Source organism: Thamnophis elegans, chromosome 3 (genome assembly GCF_009769535.1).
Source record: "Thamnophis elegans isolate rThaEle1 chromosome 3, rThaEle1.pri, whole genome shotgun sequence".
Lineage (NCBI taxonomy): Eukaryota > Metazoa > Chordata > Lepidosauria > Squamata > Colubridae > Thamnophis > Thamnophis elegans.
The window spans coordinates 122,882,117-122,901,104 of NC_045543.1; the positions used below are offsets into that span (position 1 = coordinate 122,882,117).

Genomic DNA, 18,988 nt, shown 5'->3' on the forward strand with positions numbered 1-18,988 from the left:
GGTAGATAGGTAGATGGATAGAGAGAGAGAAATAGAGAGAGAAATATAGTAGATAGGGAGAGAGTAGTTAGTTAGGTAGGTAGGTAGGTAGGTAGGTAGGTAGGTAGGTAGGTAGGTAGATAAAGGGATAGAGAAAGAAATAGAGAGAAAGAGAGAAATACAGTAGGTAGATAGGGAGAGAGTGTAGGTAGATAGGTAGAAGGATAGAGAGAAAGAGAGAAAGAGAAATACAGTAGACAGGAAGAGAGAGTAGTTAGGTAGGTAGGTAGATAAAGGGATAGAGAGAGAAAGAAATAGAGGGAGAGAAATACAATAGGTAGGTAGGCAGAGAGAGAGTGTGTATAGCTAGCTAGGTAGGTAGAGGGATAAAGAGAGAGAAAAAGAGACAGAAAGAAACACAGTAGGTAAGTAGGTGTTTCTGCTGGCACAGCACTTGATCAATGTAATTCTCATCAATCAGTTAAAGAGCTTTCCAAAAGGAAAAAAAAGTTTTTGCACTCTGCAAACCTCCTGAAAATGACCTATTTTCATGAAAACGGGCCCATTTTTTTTTTTCAAAAAAAGGCATGAATAGCCTTTGGGGGGGGCTTGCAGAATGCTCCTGGGGGGGCAAAAACGAGCAAAAAACCCGTTTTGTGTCAAAAAAATCGCATGGATAGCCTTATGAAGGCTTGCTGGGAGCTGGGGGGGGGGCACAAAACGGTCCGGGTTTTTTGGCTCATTTCTGCCCTCCCCAGCCCCCACGAGCTCTCTGAAAGCCTCCATAGGGCAATGCACAGCCATTTTGGTTAAGGGGTGGGGCTTTGGGAGGCAAAAAATGCTGTATTCGATGTATAAGACGGACCCAGATTTTCAGCCTCTTTTTTGAAGAAAAAAGGTGTGTCTTATACTCTGAAAAATACGGTAGCTAAGAGTCAAACCCAATAGGAGAACCACATATTTTATACTTCTGGGATCTTTAATAAATCAGTTCTATAGAGATAGAATTGAATGGCATTTGTGGTAATTCCATGATTTAGCATATAACATATTAGCTGCAAGGAGAATCCTTTTATGTCCAGAAAGCAAACTTCATAACACTAAGGCTTTATGAAAGCAGAGTTTAGGTTTGTATTGGACTTAGAGGGGGAGCAGGAACATAAAAGCAAATAAATTAAGTTTCCATTGTACACCAATGCTCTTATACCCATGACTGGTTTTATTGTGTGTCTGGATGGGATAGGAAGCAAGCTATTTTAACAGAAATTCATATTCATTAATCCAGAAAATATTAAATGACTTAATATAGTCTGAATTTTTTCCTACATATGTTTCTACCACACACTCAATGAAACAAATAGATAAAAGTCCATATCAGAAACTCAGGAACAAGACAGACAAACACCAAGATAAATATGCATAAGCATTTTTTCTACTAAAATGTAAATGAAATGAAGTGATAACTATATAAGTAAGAGCTATGGCTATATAGAATATATTTTCCCCTGCACAATATTTGCATATGCACATACTCATAGGCATGCAAGGATAGATAGCAATTCCAGGGGAATAATTATGATGAATAAAAAGTGCAAGCAAGTGAACCACAGTTGGCAAATCAACTGCGGCTATGCAAATCAAGCCACACTTTCCAACTGGGTTTTTTGACATTGTCTATTACTTTTTCATGGAATCTGCCATATTTTTCGGAGTATAAGATGCACCGGAATATAAGACTCACCAAGATTTTGAAGAGGCAAATTTTAAAAAAAGGTTTTGCACTCTGCAGACCTCCCAAAAACGGGCTTATTTTTTTTCAAAAAAAGGGCATGAATAGCCTTTAGGAGGCTTGTAGAATGCTCTGAGGGGGGGGAGCAAAAAATGGCCCATTTTTCACAAAAACGGGCCTGGTTTTTGTCAAAAAAAGGGCATGCATAGCCAGCCTGTTTTTTGCTCATTTCTGCCCTTCCCAGCCCCCAGGAGCACTCTGAAAGCCTCCTAAAGGCTATGCACGGCCATTTTGGTGAAGAAGACAGGGCTTGGGGAAGCAAAAAATGCTGCATTCAGTGTATAAGAACTACCCATATTTTCACACTCTTTTTTGAGGGAAAAAGGTTTGTCTTATACTCTGAAAAATAGGGTATCTGGCTCCTGAAACATTGAATGCAAGAAACAAATGCAGTCAAATTCAATTACTGAACCACAATCAACTCAATTACTAAGCCCAACAAGCAGCCAGTTGTAGGTTTGGCCAAAGCATAAAGGTAAAAGTAAATGTTCCCCTCGCACATATGTGCTAGTTGTTCCTGACTGTAGGGGGCGGTACCCATCTCCGTTTCAAAGCCGAAGAACCAGCGCTGTCCAAAGACATCTCTGTGGTCATGTGGCCGGCATGACTAAATGCCAAAGGTGCATGAACGCTGTTAGCTTCCCATCAAAGATGGTTCCTATTTTTCTATTTGCATTTTTACATGCTTTTGAACTGCTAGGTTGGCAAAAGCTGGAACAAGTAATGGGAGCTCACTCCGTTAAGCGGCACTAGGGATTTGAACTGCTGAACTGACAACCTTTCTGATAGACAAACTCAGCATCTTAGCCACTGAGCCTCTGCATCAAAGCATACAGATACCATAATAGCAATAGCAGTTAGACTTATATACCGCTTCATAGGGCTTTCAGCCCTCTCTAAGCGGTTTACAGAGTCAGCAACTTGCCCCCACAGTCTGGGTCCTCATTTCACCCACCTCGGAAGGATGGAAGGCTGAGTCAACCTTGAGCCGGTGAGATTAGAACTGCTGAACTGCAGATAACAGTCACCTGAAATGGCCTGCAGTACTGCACCCTAACCACTGCGCCACCTCGGCTCTTTTAATGTATATCAATAATGTATTGATTGAAAATATTCCTGTTCAATAGGAACAATGTTTATTTCGATCTACTTTCAGAAATAATTCCTCGACCCAAAGTTGGTTATCAGTACAAAAAGACTGCATTGAAGAACTAATTCTTCTGGTTTAAATAATCATTCTTTATTTAAATTTAATTAATGTATTTATTTTGTTGCATGCTGGTTGCTACATGTTTTTTATTATTATTATTGCTGTTGTTTTATGACTATATCCCTGCTTTCCTTTAGGATCAATGTCTGGAGGTTTCAGTTTTCAAGTTACAGATGGTATAAACTTTGCACCGCGTCAGATATTTAGCATCACAGCTCGAAATTTGGTTATTCGTCTTGAAAATAATAATGGGTTAGAAATTTTCCAGGTAAGGCTTTGTATTCTTAATTGATTTGGAATAAACTAAGATAAACAATAAGATGATTGGTCAATATTTAACTTATTCTTTTTGAAAAAGAAAACAATACCGGGAATTCAGAAATGCAATTATGTCCAACTTGAGCCTAAATCAGGATTAGGCAGTGTGTATATACTGCTCCAAAATCACCGCACATGGGGACTGCAGCCAAGAAATTAAAAGACGCTTGCTCCTTGGCAAATCTAGACAGCATACTAAAAACCAGAAACTTCACCCTACCAACGAAAGTGCATACAGTCAAGGCTATGGTTTTCCCAGTTGCAATGTATGGCTGTGAAAATTGGACTATAAGAAAGGCTGAGCGCCAAAGAATTGAGGCCTTTGAACTCTGGTGCTGGAGAAAACTCCTGCGAGTCCCTTGGACTGCAAGGTGATCAAACCGGTCAATCCTGGAGGAGATCAACTGTGACTGCTCTTTAGAAGGCCAGATCCTGAAGATGAAACTCAAATACTTTGGCCACCTAATGAGAAAGAAGGACTCACTGGAAAAGGGCCTAATGCTGGGAAAGATTGAGGGCAAAAGAAGAAGGGGACGATAGAGAATGAGATGGCTGGATGGAATCACCGAAGCAGTCAGTGTGAGCTTAAATGGACTCCAGAGGATGGTAGAGGACAGGAAGGCCTGTAGGAACGTTGTCCATAGGGTTGCGATGGGTCGTACAAAACTTTGCAACTAACAACAACAACAACAACAATGTACTGCTTACTTTTTAAAATTATGTGAACCTATTTTATGTGATTTCTGGATTAAAATCGCCAGGAAACTATTATTTCAGCAATACAGATGTGCTACCAGTAGAAAAACATGTTTAGCAACTTCAGTGGCAAATTGTGTTTTGTGATTCATATTTGACACGTGGCTTAATGCTTTTGATCCTCATTTTGACATTTGGTCACAAAAATGCCTTGAGGCATAGTTTTTTACAAGAATGTTCATAGGAAGTGAAATTAATTATAAGCAAGCTAGGCATTGTACATTTTTAAAGGGTGAGTCTTGTTCCTTTATGCCAACAATTCCCCCAAAGTTGACATTCATAATCGAGAACTAAGGAAAACTGGTATTTTTAAAGGGTGTTTGAAAACATGAAAACATTCTGTCATACATAATCTTCTGAGCTTCACCTTACAATTTGTTTACTATTGGCTGGTTATTTTATTCAAACTGGCATGTGTGATTTCCTTCCTTTTAGTCTCATAGCATGTTTATGAGGTTAAATTAAGAGAAAGTGATTGGCCCAAAGTCACTGAATAAAAATTTATGATTTATTTGTCCAAATTACCAGAACCCTTGAATATTGCTACATTATGTCAGTAATAGGCTGGATGAGAGAGGGAACAAGCTCAAATTAAATCCAGATGAGACAGAAGCAATGTTAGTAACAAAAACTTGGATTTTGCTGGCTTTATTTTCTTGAGCAGTTGGTTCCAACCTATAAAGAACTTTAGGATACTATAAAGAGCTACAACAAGGTTTGAGCTTAAATGGACTCCAGAGGATGGTAGAAGACAGGGAGGTCTGGAGGAACGTTGTCCATAGGGTCGCGATGTGTCGGATAGGACTTTGCAACTAACAACAACTAGGTTTGACTTTCATTTGTCTGAACCTGCTGCTGGAGACATTTGGTGTTTTGAGATACAGGATGATAGATACACCTCTACCTTGCACCAGTTGAGAGAAGTGGTGTAAATTTTGGCTTGATGTCTGGAGGCTGTAAGGATCTGAGTGGAAAGCAACAGATTGTGATTTAACCCAAGCAAGACAGAGTGGCTTCTGATCCAGAAGCCAGTTCAATTTGGAACAATGCCAACTTTTAATTCTTGATGGATTTATCCTCCCTGAGAAAACTCTGGTGTTATAGAAAGTAAGGGAGATGCTTTTGAAAAAAAATAATACTCAAGCGCTATTACCTGGACAAAGAGGGTTGAAACATTCTTTAAGATCCAGGAAATATTTGGAAGCAGTTCAGGCAACATCTCCCTAATTCACTGAGAAGAAAGGGGAGGAACAGCTCAATCACATTTGCAAGATTATAGACAATCTCAATAAAATATACTCTGTGGATATCTAGTCTGGATTTTCTGGTTTGGTCTATCTAAAGCCGTGATGGCGAACCTATAGCACATGTGCCACAGGTGGCACGTGGAGCCATTTGTCAGGCACGCAAGATGTCCTGTCAGCTGGTCAGCGTGCATGACCACCTGACTTCGGCCTTCTTTTGAGGCCATTTTTCGCCCTCCGGAAGCCTCTGGAGCGGAGAACCGGCCTTACAGGCAAACCAGAAGTTCGGGAATGTACTTCTGGATTGCTCGTAGGGCCGGTTTTAGCCCTCCAGAGCCTTCAAGGAAGCCTCCTGAAGGCCCATGAAGATTCCAGAGGGCTAAAACAGGCCCTATGAGCAAACCGGAAGTGACTTCCGGTTTGCCTGTAGGGCCGGTTTTTCATGCTCCAGAGGCTTCAGGGAAGCTCCTGAAGCCTCCTCAGGGCCTATGGGGGGCAGGAGGCTGTTTTCGCTCTCCCCAGGCTCCAATAAAGCCTCTGGAGCCTGGGGAAGGTGAAAAAAGCATGCAAAAAATGAATGGAAGTGCTGATCGTGTGCACATGTGTGCCGACGTTGTGTGCATAGCATGGGTGTGGCACACCCACGCCCGGCCCCCCCCTTCGCTCCCCCACTTTTGGCACGCAAGCCAAAAAAGGTTCGCCATCACTAATTTAAAGGTCTGACACATGCATCTCTTGTTGAAGCAGCAAGTAACTATATTGAATTCTGTGGTATAGTGCAATATTAATGCAATATCAGGCTTTCAGTTTCATAGAATGTGAATGATGTGTGTTTGTGTTTTTATTATTTTAGTTATAATGTACACTGAAGATGGCATTTAACTTCGTTGTACAATGAAAATAAAGTAAACTAAACTAAGCGAAGACTGGCCAGATAATATTTCGACCATTTTTGGCTGGCATGCCCCTTGTGAACATTTCTACAATAGACAACAACAGTCCACTCACACTGTCATTAATTTATAGTTAGATTACTACAATATGCTATAGACGGAACTGCATTGAACTATTCAAGATGACTATTTAGCATCAATACTATAGGACAGTGATGACTAACCTTTTTGTCATTGCGTGCGGAAAGCGTGCATGTGTGTGTGACCTCCCCCCCCCCGCAAACACAGCTCCCTGTGCATGTGTGTGTGACATTCCCCCGTGGCCCGTTTTGAACCTAGCAGACCTCCCTGAAGCCACCTGGGACCAAAAATGTGTCCCCCACGCTCTCCCCACGCTCCCTTACCCATGCGTGTGCTTCTCCTGGATGCTCCCTGCCTCCCCCCCCCCCATGCATGGCAGAGCACAAAAATCAACTGGCCAGCAGGAGGCACGCACGGATGCGTGGTGGAGCTGAGCTGGGGCGACAGCTTGTGTGCCCGCAGAGATGGTTCTGTGTGCCATCTATGGCATGCATGCCATAGGTTCGCCATCACAGCTATATGAACTGCACTGACAGCCAATTCATTTCTGGGTGCAATTCAAGATGCTATTTTAATATCTTTCATAACTTTGAGCTACGTTATATGGCATACTTTCAAACGGAATCCCTCACCCAACTCCGAGGTGGCGCAGTGGTTAGGGTGCAGTACTGCAGGCCACTTCAGCTGACTGTTATCTGCAGTTCAGCGGTTCTAATCTCACTGGCTCAAGGTTGACTCAGCCTTCCATCCTTCCGAGGTGGGTGAAATGAGGACCCAGACTGTGGGGGCGATATGCTGACTCTGTAAACCGCTTAGAGAGGGCTGAAAGCCCTATGAAGCGGTATATAAGTCGAACTGCTGTTGCTATTGCTAAACATAGCAGAAGAGGACACAGACATTGTGCAATTTCTGCAAGAACTCCCTCCTATGGAATTCCTTCCTTCCAGAGATAAAATTGGTATATTTACTGCTCATATTTGGAAACAGTTATAAACTTATAATAGTTTTGAACAGCATTTGAGACAGAATGAATGTAATGTTATTTATAATATTCCTGAACAATATTTGAGTTCTGTTGGTTATTTTACAGTATTTATTGCTTCATTGTATGCCACTTAGAGTCAAATTGATCAATGGGCCCTGAAAGTCTGTAAAATAAAGGAATTCAATAATAAGTAAAGATAGAGAGATATGATAACATGAACCAGACAGCCAATACTATTGCTGGCCTGCAACAATTCCTAGCCAGAGGCTCAGAAACCCTCTGTTTGGAGAAGTGGGCTATGCCTGTTCCACCAATTCTCCATATAAAAGCAAAACTAACTGACCAGAATTTATGCAGACAATGCAATAACTGCTGTTTTGTTTTTTTTTAAAAATCTTGCCAAATGTCCTTGTTAGGAAAGTTGGGTTTTTAAAAATCTTTCTTTGTTTTTACTGTCTTTTCTCCAAGCTTGGATGAGTTCCTTGTTAATCTTTTTGATCCGTTCCATTATTGCTACCTGCTGAGCATACGGTTCAGAACATTTACTTTTTATCCAAATAAATACACATGTAAATGTTAGCAGCATACGTAATTGCACATGATGGTTCATAAGTTTTGAAACTGTGTTGTTATTTGATTTTAGATCATATTTGATTTCACCCTTTGCATTCAGTGAAAGAATGTAAGAACAATGCTTAAAACCCTTCGGTTGATCTAATTCCTTTAAACTCTGGCTTGATTGATCTTTGTAAAATAACAGAGGATTGTTTTGATCATTCATAAAGAGCTGGGTCAAAGAGCAGAAAATACATATTATACCATTTCAAATTGTAGGGCACAACCTCTGTCAGCACAAGGCCTACATTAGAATAGCAGGTTGCATAGCATGTCAATACCTCTGCTGAGAACGGAGAGAAACAGCCCTATTTGGAAGAGAATTTTAGGTGCCCATTTTTAATCCATCCCCATCTAATGTCGGAAATACCAAAAAATAATTCCACTTACATCAGAGAGGCTCTGGGATCACGAAAGGGAGACTGACAAGCTGTTTGGTGTTCCCCAGGCCATAAAGTATAAATGAGGGAATTGAATGATAGCTTGTGTGTATGTATGTGTATGTATGTATGTGTTGTGGTCCTCCAGTGGAGTCAGACAGTGATGAGGCTGGGGAGGAACATGGGCCACTCCTGGAGGCTGGGGAAGGCTCGGAGGCAGAGATGGGGCCAAGGCCATCTGGCAGTTCTCAGCTGCCTTCGGAGCTAGACAGCAGTGAGGCAGAGGAATAGCTGGAGCTTGTTCCCAGTTTGCGCATGCTCAGAGCTTCCAGAAGAAAAGAACAGCTAAGAAATCAGGGTTAACTTGGGAGTAAGGCCACAGGTGTATGGTGAATGGCCTCTCCCATAGGAAATAAAAGAAGAGCGAAAGGGGAGCGGACTTTTGCAGTAAATAATTTGTTCGTCTGTTCGTTCATTCATTCATTTCAGGAGTGTGAAGATCTGTCCATGAATTTCAGAGACTGTGCCAAGTCTTTCCTTGGACATCACTGCGTTTGGAAAATATTTACATGGCAGCTTTCCAAGCTAGATAAGGTCTAGCTCGGTGTGTGTGTGTGTGTGTGTGTGTGTGTGTGTGTGTGTGTTTATTCTCATTCTCTTGGCATACTAGATGTCTGGGTGCAAAGAGCTTCCGTACAGGATAATGTTTTGTTATGAGATCCCTCATTTTAAATTATACATTTGGTTGAAAATACCTCTCGATGAATGTTTAGAGGATTGCACTGCTTTTGAATGATTCAACTGCTCAAGGGCAGAGAGAGTTCAGGATTAAAGAAGATCATAAACTGTATTGACAATATTATTATCCTTCTGCACTATTATTATAATTATTCAGGTTCCAGGAAATCAATTACATCCTACAATCTGAAGGCTGTCACCAATGATGTGGCTGAGGTAGAAAACAGAACAATTGTTTTTACAATTGCAAATTCCCCCAAACTTGGAAGACTGATATGTGTATTTTCCGAAAATAACATACAGGATATTTCAAGTTTTACACAATCTATGGTAAGTGTTCATCTACCTTAGGAAACGGGAAGCATGCCTCATTTACAAATATTTCTTCATTGCCTAATCTTTCTTAGAATGACATTTAGATGGAATATGAAAATGTTTGGAGATATTTCTTTTAATGTTCAAAATAGTCAGTAGTTCAAGACAATACTATGAAAAGCTTTACTGTGGAGTGGGTTTGGCGGCTACTCTCAATATTGATTAATGCTTGAAAAGCCAACTGAGTTACCTTGAACCTGTCTCTCCTTCTCAGCCCATATCACCTCATGGGGTTGGGCTGAGAGACAGTGGAGAAAATAGGAGGAAGATGCGTTGCATACATTTGCCTCCTTAGGTTAGTTGCAAAAATGATAAAGGTGGGATACAAACGAATCCCACTTAAACTTAGGAAAGGGACTGAAAGGTTTAGGAGAAGTAAGCCAACAATTTAGAAATGAAACTTGAATTTGTTGTGATTCACATTTATAAATAGGAAATGAAGTTTAATGTAATTATGAGACCCATATCAATAAGTCTGTACATGACATTTGTTTTTACTAAATATTCACCAGCAGGCCTGTCCCAGATAGTTTTACAGCATTTATATACCACTTCAATCTGAGCAGCATTGTGGCCTAGAGGTGAAGTCTCACATCACAGTCTGGAGGCTGTGAGTTCGATCCTAGGTAGCAGTAGATATTTCTCTCTCTGGGTGCAGTCACCCCGTCTCCAACTGGATGCAGGGAATTACAGGGTCATTAAAATATATCTCTATCACTCTATTGCTATCTCTACCTCTATCCCTATCTCTGTCAACTCATGAAGCATTCATGATCTGATTGTGCCGACATGAAGCTCCTAATAAATAACTGGATTTCTTTTGAAGCTTGGCTTGAGGCTCATGATTTAATTAGGGTGTTGGAACTCTGACAATCTGTATCTATCTATCTCTATCTATCTATCTATCATCTATCTATCTATCTATCTATCTATCTATCTATCTATCTATCTAATCTAATCTAATCTAATCTATCTATCTATTTATAAGTTTGCAGCATAGATATCAAGCCATAGTTGCCGATCCAGGATGTGCTGCAAAAGAAGATTTTTTTTAGCAATAATAACAGTAACAACAATAATAATAATACCCATCATCCCAATTATTCCCTGAAGATGCAGTGAAATAACTGCTTATCACATCCAATTTTACATTCTCTAAAACTCAAAAACATTCATTCTCAAATTTTTGCCTTCTTTAACCATAATTGACAAATGTTTTAATTGTTATTGTTTAAGGAAATCTTAAATTAATCGCTGAGCTTTGTAAACACACATCACTTAGTTTAAATCTGTTTCAAGGTAATTTTGATTGCAATCTTAAAACTACTCACAAAATTCAGATCTGTATGGTTCTGGAGTACCTACAACACTTGTACAGGTTTATAGATTTTAATACCAAGTTTTGATTAAGATGTGAAACATTCATTCTTACCAGTGGTGGGATTCAAATAATTTAACAACTGGTTCTCTGTCCTAATGACCACCTGTGCAGGCATGGCTCAGTGGTCATGTGACTGGGTGGGTGTGGCCAACTCAACATCACTCACGTCGATGGGCGCTTTGCCTTAGCTGTTACAATGTAATAAGGGTTAACGGGAGAGGCAGTTTCTGTAAACAGGGCAATAAAGATTAGGCTAGAAACAACAGCAGAATGGTTTCTTCCTGCCTTCCTTACAAGATTAGCTCTTTTAAGTGGAAAAAAAGCAAAATGAGATTTCTTCCAACAATCAGTTCTCCAAACTGCTTAGAAAGTTAACAACCTGTTCTCCCGAATAGGTGCAAACTGACTGAATCCCACCACTGATTCTTACTAAACAAAAGCTTTAAATAAAAATGTATTTGTAAATGTTTTCACTGCCAGCAAGTTCAGCATTTTTTCCTCTGTACAGGTGGATAAAGGATTGGTCATCTACGAGCATTCAGACAAACAATCAGTTGATTGGAGTACACAAGATTATTTTACATTTACGGTCTCTTCTCCACCAGCTGCTCTGGGACCGCAGATGTTCCGTATTAATATATCCTATGAAATTAGAGCACATAATCAGAGCAGTCAGCTATTTGCCAACACAGGTAAGTTATGTGGAATCACATATTATATGATCTTCTTTGCAGAAACTAATCTGCAAACTGATCTGATAAAAGATATATAATTTGTACTTTCTGTGTTCTTTTCCTGGATCTATAGATATATAAAATGGCTCTGTGAATAGAAGAATAGAATAGAATAGAATAGAATAGAATAGAATAGAATGTGTGTGTTTGTGTGTGTGTTTGTGTGAATGTTTGTTCCAGCATAACTCTGGAACACTCGAGCAATTGCAACCAAATGTCATACACAGATGACTAATCTGGAAAAAAATACTGTGGGAGTAAGACACCCTTAACACCCTTGGGGTATGTGTTCTGTTAAGATACAGCCTGTTGTGCCTTAAAATGGCTTCTACTGTTCTGCCGTAAAATGGATTCTACTGTACAGCGCAGTGGAACCGCCATGATAACAACTTCACAAGGGGGCTTCCTCTGGTAAGGGGGAAAATCCAACATTAGAAATTACTTTTGGTCTGAACATTTTTAACAAGGCTTTGATTATTCTTGAGGACAAATGATCATGGATCAGCTAGCAAACATGGTATTATTTTCTTGATGCTTCTGGTGACACAGGGAAAACATTTTTAACTAATTTAATTGTACCAAAATCAGGTAGAAGTTCCTCTTGCCATCACCTCTTCAGGAATTGTGGCAACGTTAATGGAAGGAAGGAGGACAGCCCATTCTGCACTTATGTTGCCACTTAAAATCACCGTTACTGTCTAATACAGGATTTGGATAAATCAGAGGTGGTATTCAGCAGATTCTAACCAGTTCTGGAGAACTGTTAGTGGAAATTTTGAGTAGTTTGGAAAACTGGTAAATAGGACCTCTGACTGGACCTGGCCCCATCTATTCTCTGCCTCCCAAGTCCCAGCTGATCAGGAGGAAATGGGGATTTTGCAGTAACCTTTCCCTGCCACACCCATCAAGCCACGCCTACCAAGTCACACCACATCCACCAAGCCACGCCCACAGAACCAGTAGTAAAAAAAAATTGAATCCCACCACTCGGATAGATAAATACCGGGGCAATGCCAGGTTACCATCTAGTTTTATATAAAAAGAAGCTATATAAATTGAATATGATCTAGAACAGTGATGGGCAACCTTTTTGGCGTGGTGTCAAAAATCGGCAAAAAATCGAGCATAACTCGCGTTGTCACTTCAACAAAAACATAATTTTGCGCAATTTATAGTTGCTGCTAATGGCGCTCACAGTTCCCGTTGGCACTCCGCTGTTCCCTGCTGTGGTGCGGTCGTAACCGACAGTCCCAGTAGTAGACTCTCTGTGCCGGCCTGACTGGAGAGAGGCGCGCACTGTTCCCGCGCTCCTCTCCTGCGGGTCCTCCCTCGCCGCGCTGATGACGTGTGTGCGCACAGCACGCACGCCTTACCAGCAGCCCCTGCGCTCAGAAAGGGGCGGCGGCGATACAGTAAGTGAGTGTGGGCGGGGGAGATCACACGTCCCGCCCCCCCCCGTTCCTCCAGCACAGATTCTTTCATCCTCGGCGGCCGTGCAGGAGCCGAGGATGAATCGCATGAAATCCTGTGCGTGTCACCCCAAATGGCTACGCGTGTCAGCACTGACACGCGTGTCATAGGTTCGCCATCACTGATCTAGAATAAACCTCAAAGTAATGTATGGCCTACTGATTCAACTTCTTCTAAACAGAAAGACATGCATATTAATAATGATACTATCCTTCTAGTAGGCCGAATAGGGTAAAATATTGTATTGTGCTAAAGCACATTCAGACTGTTCACAGAAGATTGGAGGATAATAACCTAGGTAGTCTACCCATCTTCTAAGACAGTGATGGTGAACCTTTTTTGCCTCAGGTGCCAAAAGCATGTGTGTGCGTGCTATCACGTGAACTGGCATGCCCATCCCATAATTTATCCCCCCCCCCGGTGCCATGCGCACATGCCACCACAACCTCCCAGTGCCCTGTGCATGCCCGCATGGCTTTCTTGCAGCCTGGGAGGATCAAAACAGCCTCCCCCCGGGGGTCCTCTGGTGGCCATTTTCTGATTACCTGTGGGCCTGGTAGGTCTCTCTCCGGGCTCCAGAGGCCCAACACGCAAACCGGAAGTTCGGGAACTGACTTCCGGGTTGCCCATTAGGCCCTTTTTCTCCCTCCGGAGGCTTTAGGAGGCTTCCCTCAAGCCTCCAGAGGGTGAAAAACAGACTAAGGCATAAACTGGAAGTCATTTCCCAAACTTTCGGTTTGCATGTTGGCAGTTTTTCGCCCTCCCTGGGTTTCAAGGAAACCTCCTGAAGCCTCCAGATGGAGAAAACCAGCTAAAAATCAGGTGGCCAGTGCGTACATGCTCGCTGGAGCTGACGGCAACGCCTTACATGCCCTCAGAAATGGCTCCATGTGCCACCTGTGGCACAGGTGCCATAGGTTCGCCATCAAAGTTCTAAGATGATAAGGAGTTATTCTCTTATATCTCCAAAGTGTGGCTTCCAGGTCTGACACATCCTTAACCGCAACTTTAATTCTGTCTCAAAATTTCAAAGGCTAAGAAGAGGGCTCTCTTCAACTGCTTTTCCCCCAGCATGAATTAAACCACCTGGAAGAGTTAGAAATGATAATCTGGAAAGTATTAGTTTAGGCAAGTATTGTAAATCTGTAACTGAAATCTGGCCTTAATGGATTACATCTTTGTTTCATTGGGCATGGCAAAGTTTGAAACAAAAGATGTACATTTTACACTGACCTAGAATCCTCACAATAAAATTGATGGACAGGTGAAAAAGGTTAATAGTATTTTCTTGGAAGAGTTATGGATTATCCATTGGAGACAGATTGAGTGACTCTACCCACACAGTCACCAGCATTGGGCTCAACTCAATGGCACTTAAATAATGCTGGTCTTTATAATTGTACATAAGGGAACCATAAAACATTTGCTGAGTTATGTTTTTAATGTTTTTTTCTATACTAGATTTAAAAGAAAAGAAAGAATAAAATATAATTTCCTAAAGATATAAACTCTTTGATCTGATTCACTTGAATTCCATTTATATATCACATGTTTCTTTCTGGATTTTTTATTTTTATTTTTATTACTGGGCTTCCCTATCATTCAGATTGTGGCCAGGATATATTAATTGACAATGGAATCTAATTTATAAAAGCAAAATAATAACATACGCAACTTTGATGGTCAACTAAATGAAGCTTCAGGGCAGAAATCTGCTGGAACTTTCATCCTTGAGATCTTTCAAATCTCTAGGATTAATGTCTCCTGAAATATTTTGGTAAATGGAGTTGTCTTGTGTTTTCTGCTTTGGCTTCTCTCACCGTAGAAGTTTTATTACCAGGTTAGAGAACATGTACTTTCTTCAATAGGTCCCTTACTATCATAAAACTAAATGGTCTGCAGCTTATGAGGTAACTGAAAGGCATGGCATTCTAATTAGAAAGCTACTATGCCATTTATAAAAAAATTAAATAGAGTAGGAGGCAATACACCATTTGGCTCAATCCCTTTGGAGATTGAGATCTGATTGAATAGTATGCATAGAAGTTCCATCCAAATTGGCTTGAGGTACTTTCATGCAATATATTAATTCATTAATAATAACAACCCATTGAGGGCTACCTGTCCCCCCTCCCCCATAGCTATTTTAATAGAATTCAAACTGATTTTAACTCCACAAATAACTATCCAAATTACCTCTTGCAGGCTACTTAATCAGAAAGGGATTGATATATTCTTGAGTTCTAACATTCCAATGCCAAAACACTTATTCCTCCAATCCTGTTTTGTCTAAAGAGGTTCCTTAGATAGTTTAAGTTGCAGTATTTGGCAACTCAATCCAGTGTGGAGGCCAGTTTTCTCATCTTTCAGTTCTTTGCAACCCAATGGGATACAGTATTGAAAAGAAATTTATGTTAAAAGAATTCAGAACACTGTCCATCTATGACAGTGATGGCTAATGTTTTCCGGACTGAGTGCCAAACCCCCAAAATGCAATGTGCATGTGGCCCCTGTACATTGTCCTGCCCCAATGCATGCGTGCCCCCATGTGCGTGCAGCCCCCCTGTACACGTCCTGCCTCCCCGTGCATGCATGTGCACCAGTGGTGGGATTCAAATAATTTAACAACCGGTTCTCTGCCCTAATGATTTATTCCAACAACCAGTTCACCAAACTGCTCAGAATGTTAACAACCAAAGGTTCTCCCGAAATGGGGCAAATTGGCTGAATCCCACCACTGATGTGCACCTCCCGCATGTGCCCACTCCCCATGCATGCACACAGCCCCGCACGTGCTCCTCCCCCTGTGCATGTGTGGCATGGACCCGACAACCATCTGGCCAGCGGGAGCTGTGTATGCATGTGTGGCAGAGCTGAACTGGGTAGGTGACTTACATGCCCACAGAGAGGGCGCTGCAGGGCCTCTGTGGCCCACGTGCCATAGGTTTGCCATCACGATTGATGAGGATAACTCTCTCAAAACTGAATGGAATACAGTCAAATTTGGTACAAGGCAAAAAGCTGGAAAAGAAAGATTGAGACTGAAAATGGGCTGGACCCTGCAGGGGAATTTTCAGGGGGAAAAAACCTAGGATAAAATTCTCAAGTCATTTTATTTGTGGGGGGCTGGAGAGTTACAGCTCAGAAGACTGGTGGCTCTTCTATTCTAAACGTCCCTCTTCCTTTCCTCCTTGTTATTAACTTAACCCAAAATAGAGCTCCTGTTAAGGATTCCTGAAGCCACATCCTGCATGCATTTCCCATTTTTCCCAGTTGTGGAACTATGATAGCTTATTCCTGTCTCCTGGAATATGCATTACCTGGTCTGCATGGGCGAAAAAGATTGCCAGTTCTGGAGCCAACCCAGCTTTGGATTTCTTAAATAATCCAGCTGGCACTAAAATGCTACCATTTGCATTCCCATTTTCATTTACCCCATTTGCTTTTTTACTGCAATGGAAAGAAAAAGGGCTAATTAATTGTAAGATCTGCCTACCTACCAGAAGACTGTCTTTGCATGTGTTCTTTTCCCATTTGATTTCTCTGCAAACCATAGCAAGTTTTTTCTTCTTCTATTCAAATGGTAATTTCCCATCATTTGTCAGAACTAATTCTGCTCTTACTCAGAAAAAAAAATTGTATTCTAATATTTTCTGTCCACTGGAATTGCTCACAAATAACCAGTGGATGGACTTGTTCTTAGAATTCCAGTTGGATTGCTTGATGTCTCCATACAATATATGCTTAAGAGTCACTCTCCAATTTTCTATTGAAAGGGGTTGTTTTTTTCTTTTGCAGGTGTTGTTGTCCGGGAAGGTGGCAAAGTTTTAATTGACAAAACTAAGCTGGATGGCTCAAACCTACTCTCTAAATTACCCCAGACACAGCGTTCTTCATTTGAAGTGTGGTATGAAGTCATAGCATTGCCTCAACATGGCAGAATTGTTGTGGGAGAACGAAATATTACTAGAGACAAGCCCTATTTCTCCCAGTATATCATTAACAAATTTGGAATATTCTATGTTCACGATGACTCTGAATCACTCACCGATTACTTTACCTTTGCTGTGTGGCTAAATGAGAAAAGCAAGTCCACTGTGAAACCCAACATTGATGTTTTAGAAGAGGCATTTAATATTACTGTTGTACCAGTGAATGACCAGGTTCCAAAACTAAAGTCAAAACTGCTGTGTTTGAATGTTTTGCAAGGAGATCGAACGGTTCTAGGACAAGATAACCTAAACGTTGAAGATTTGGATAACTCACCAGAAGAGATTAAATATACCATAATAACTGATCCCCAAAATGGACATTTAGCACTGTGGACTCATTTGAATGAGTCTATCAAAAATTTCACGCAAGCTGATATCAATGGTGGTAGTGTTTGGTTTGTACAAGATGGGAGCCCTTTCTCGGGGGTTTTCTATTTTAGTGTGACAGATGGGCAGCACCGTCCACAATATAAACTCTTTCAGCTTGACGTGATACTGGTGTCCATCACATTGATTAATTTAACAGAAGTGCTTCTTCCCCAGGGACAGGACAGAGTTGCTATTACAAATGTCCACCTTTCGGCCACAACAAATGGGAAGAACTCTGAAATCAGGTTTGAAGTCACAAAGCCTTTTAGATATGGGAATCTTCTGATTGAGAATGAGCAGGTGACTACATTTCACCAAAGAGATCTATATAAAGCAAGACTGTTGTACTGCATGGCAGACTTCACTGCTTTTGGTGATACGTTAGAATTTGCTGTATTCACATCAGACAGTAATCTAACAAGACAAGTTCTGAAGATCTTAGTACAACCTCTTTTGCAAATGGCCCTTAATGTGACAATTCCCAACAGGATGTCTTACCAGCTCGAGACACGTCATTTGGATGCTACATGGTTAGCCAACATGACAAAAAGCAATCCACAGTTTGAAGTCCTAATGTCACCAGTTTATGGAAGTCTTTCAAGGAAGTCATTGAGTAACGCTGAAGTGAGAACCTGTTCTCTTCACAAAAAGGGACATTGATATGGGTGTGTTTCCTTGAAACCAATGCTAATATGACAAATACTGATGTATTAAATGATTCCTTTTCCTTTATACTTAGAGCAGACAATGTTCAGCCTGCCGTTGGTGAGTTCCACTTTGTCATAGTGCGACAGGATCCTTCACCGACTCAGGCATTTACTCCAGAAGTGCCCCTTTTAACTACTGCTGACATTTTAGAAACTTATGTTATAGAAAATGAATATCTGTTTATTCCAAAGCATGGTACACACACCGATATACCAGCACAGACTTTTAGGCCTAACCAAAACCATTGGGAGCATCAGAAAGATAGACAGTATGATGAAGATAATGCTAGAAGCATATCTCTTTGGGCTGTGACCACAATACAAACACAGTCTGAAAGCACCTGGCTTCAAACATTGAGCAGCAGGAACTGGTTGATCATCATCGTACCCCTTTCTTCTGTGACTGGTTTATTCATTATAATTGCCATTGTTCTTTGTATCTTCTTAATGTGCCATAGATCAAAGAGGGCAAAACCTCTTATTTTAGAACAGCCACCAGTAATTCACAACAGTTCAAGCTTTTCTGCCGAGAGGAGCTCAACAATACCTACTGTCACAGTGACCCCTCTCTTAAAAAGCACCGACAAAACATCAGTTTTACCATTCATGTCCCTCCAGCGGGAACAGTCTCATCCAATGCCAGCTACTCCAGAACCAGCTGTAAGTCTTTTCCAAAGCAACTGGTCCAGCCTTGACCCAGAAATTATTCAGCACTGTCGAAAAACGCACCCAACATTGAAATGCAATCAATATTGGGTATAATATACCATTGAAATCAGTAAAGAATGTTCAACCTTGTACTGTGTCTCTTTTTCTTTAGTTTTTGTATGATTAATTAATTATCCATAACTAAATCCACTTTTGAAATATTGGCAAGAAAAATTCAGGGGTTTGTCTAGGCAGTTGCCAGGAATCAACTCCTGATTTGGAGAAAGCAAAAAAGGAGAGGAGAGGACAACAGTAAGCTTTATA

The 18,988-nt window shown here is 41.0% G+C and overlaps 1 protein-coding gene across 1 annotated transcript in view; it reads left to right on the plus strand.

Moving 5' to 3' along the window:
• Positions 1 to 18,778, plus strand: part of CSPG4 (chondroitin sulfate proteoglycan 4) — a 44,465-nt gene extending 25,687 nt beyond the window's left edge. Inside the window, 5 exon segments of the mRNA XM_032213890.1 lie at positions 3,116 to 3,246; positions 9,181 to 9,318; positions 11,253 to 11,436; positions 16,747 to 17,963; positions 17,966 to 18,778. Of these exon segments, the coding sequence (XP_032069781.1) occupies positions 3,116 to 3,246; positions 9,181 to 9,318; positions 11,253 to 11,436; positions 16,747 to 17,963; positions 17,966 to 18,778 (2,483 nt within the window).
• The last annotated feature ends 210 nt before the right edge of the window (positions 18,779 to 18,988 follow it).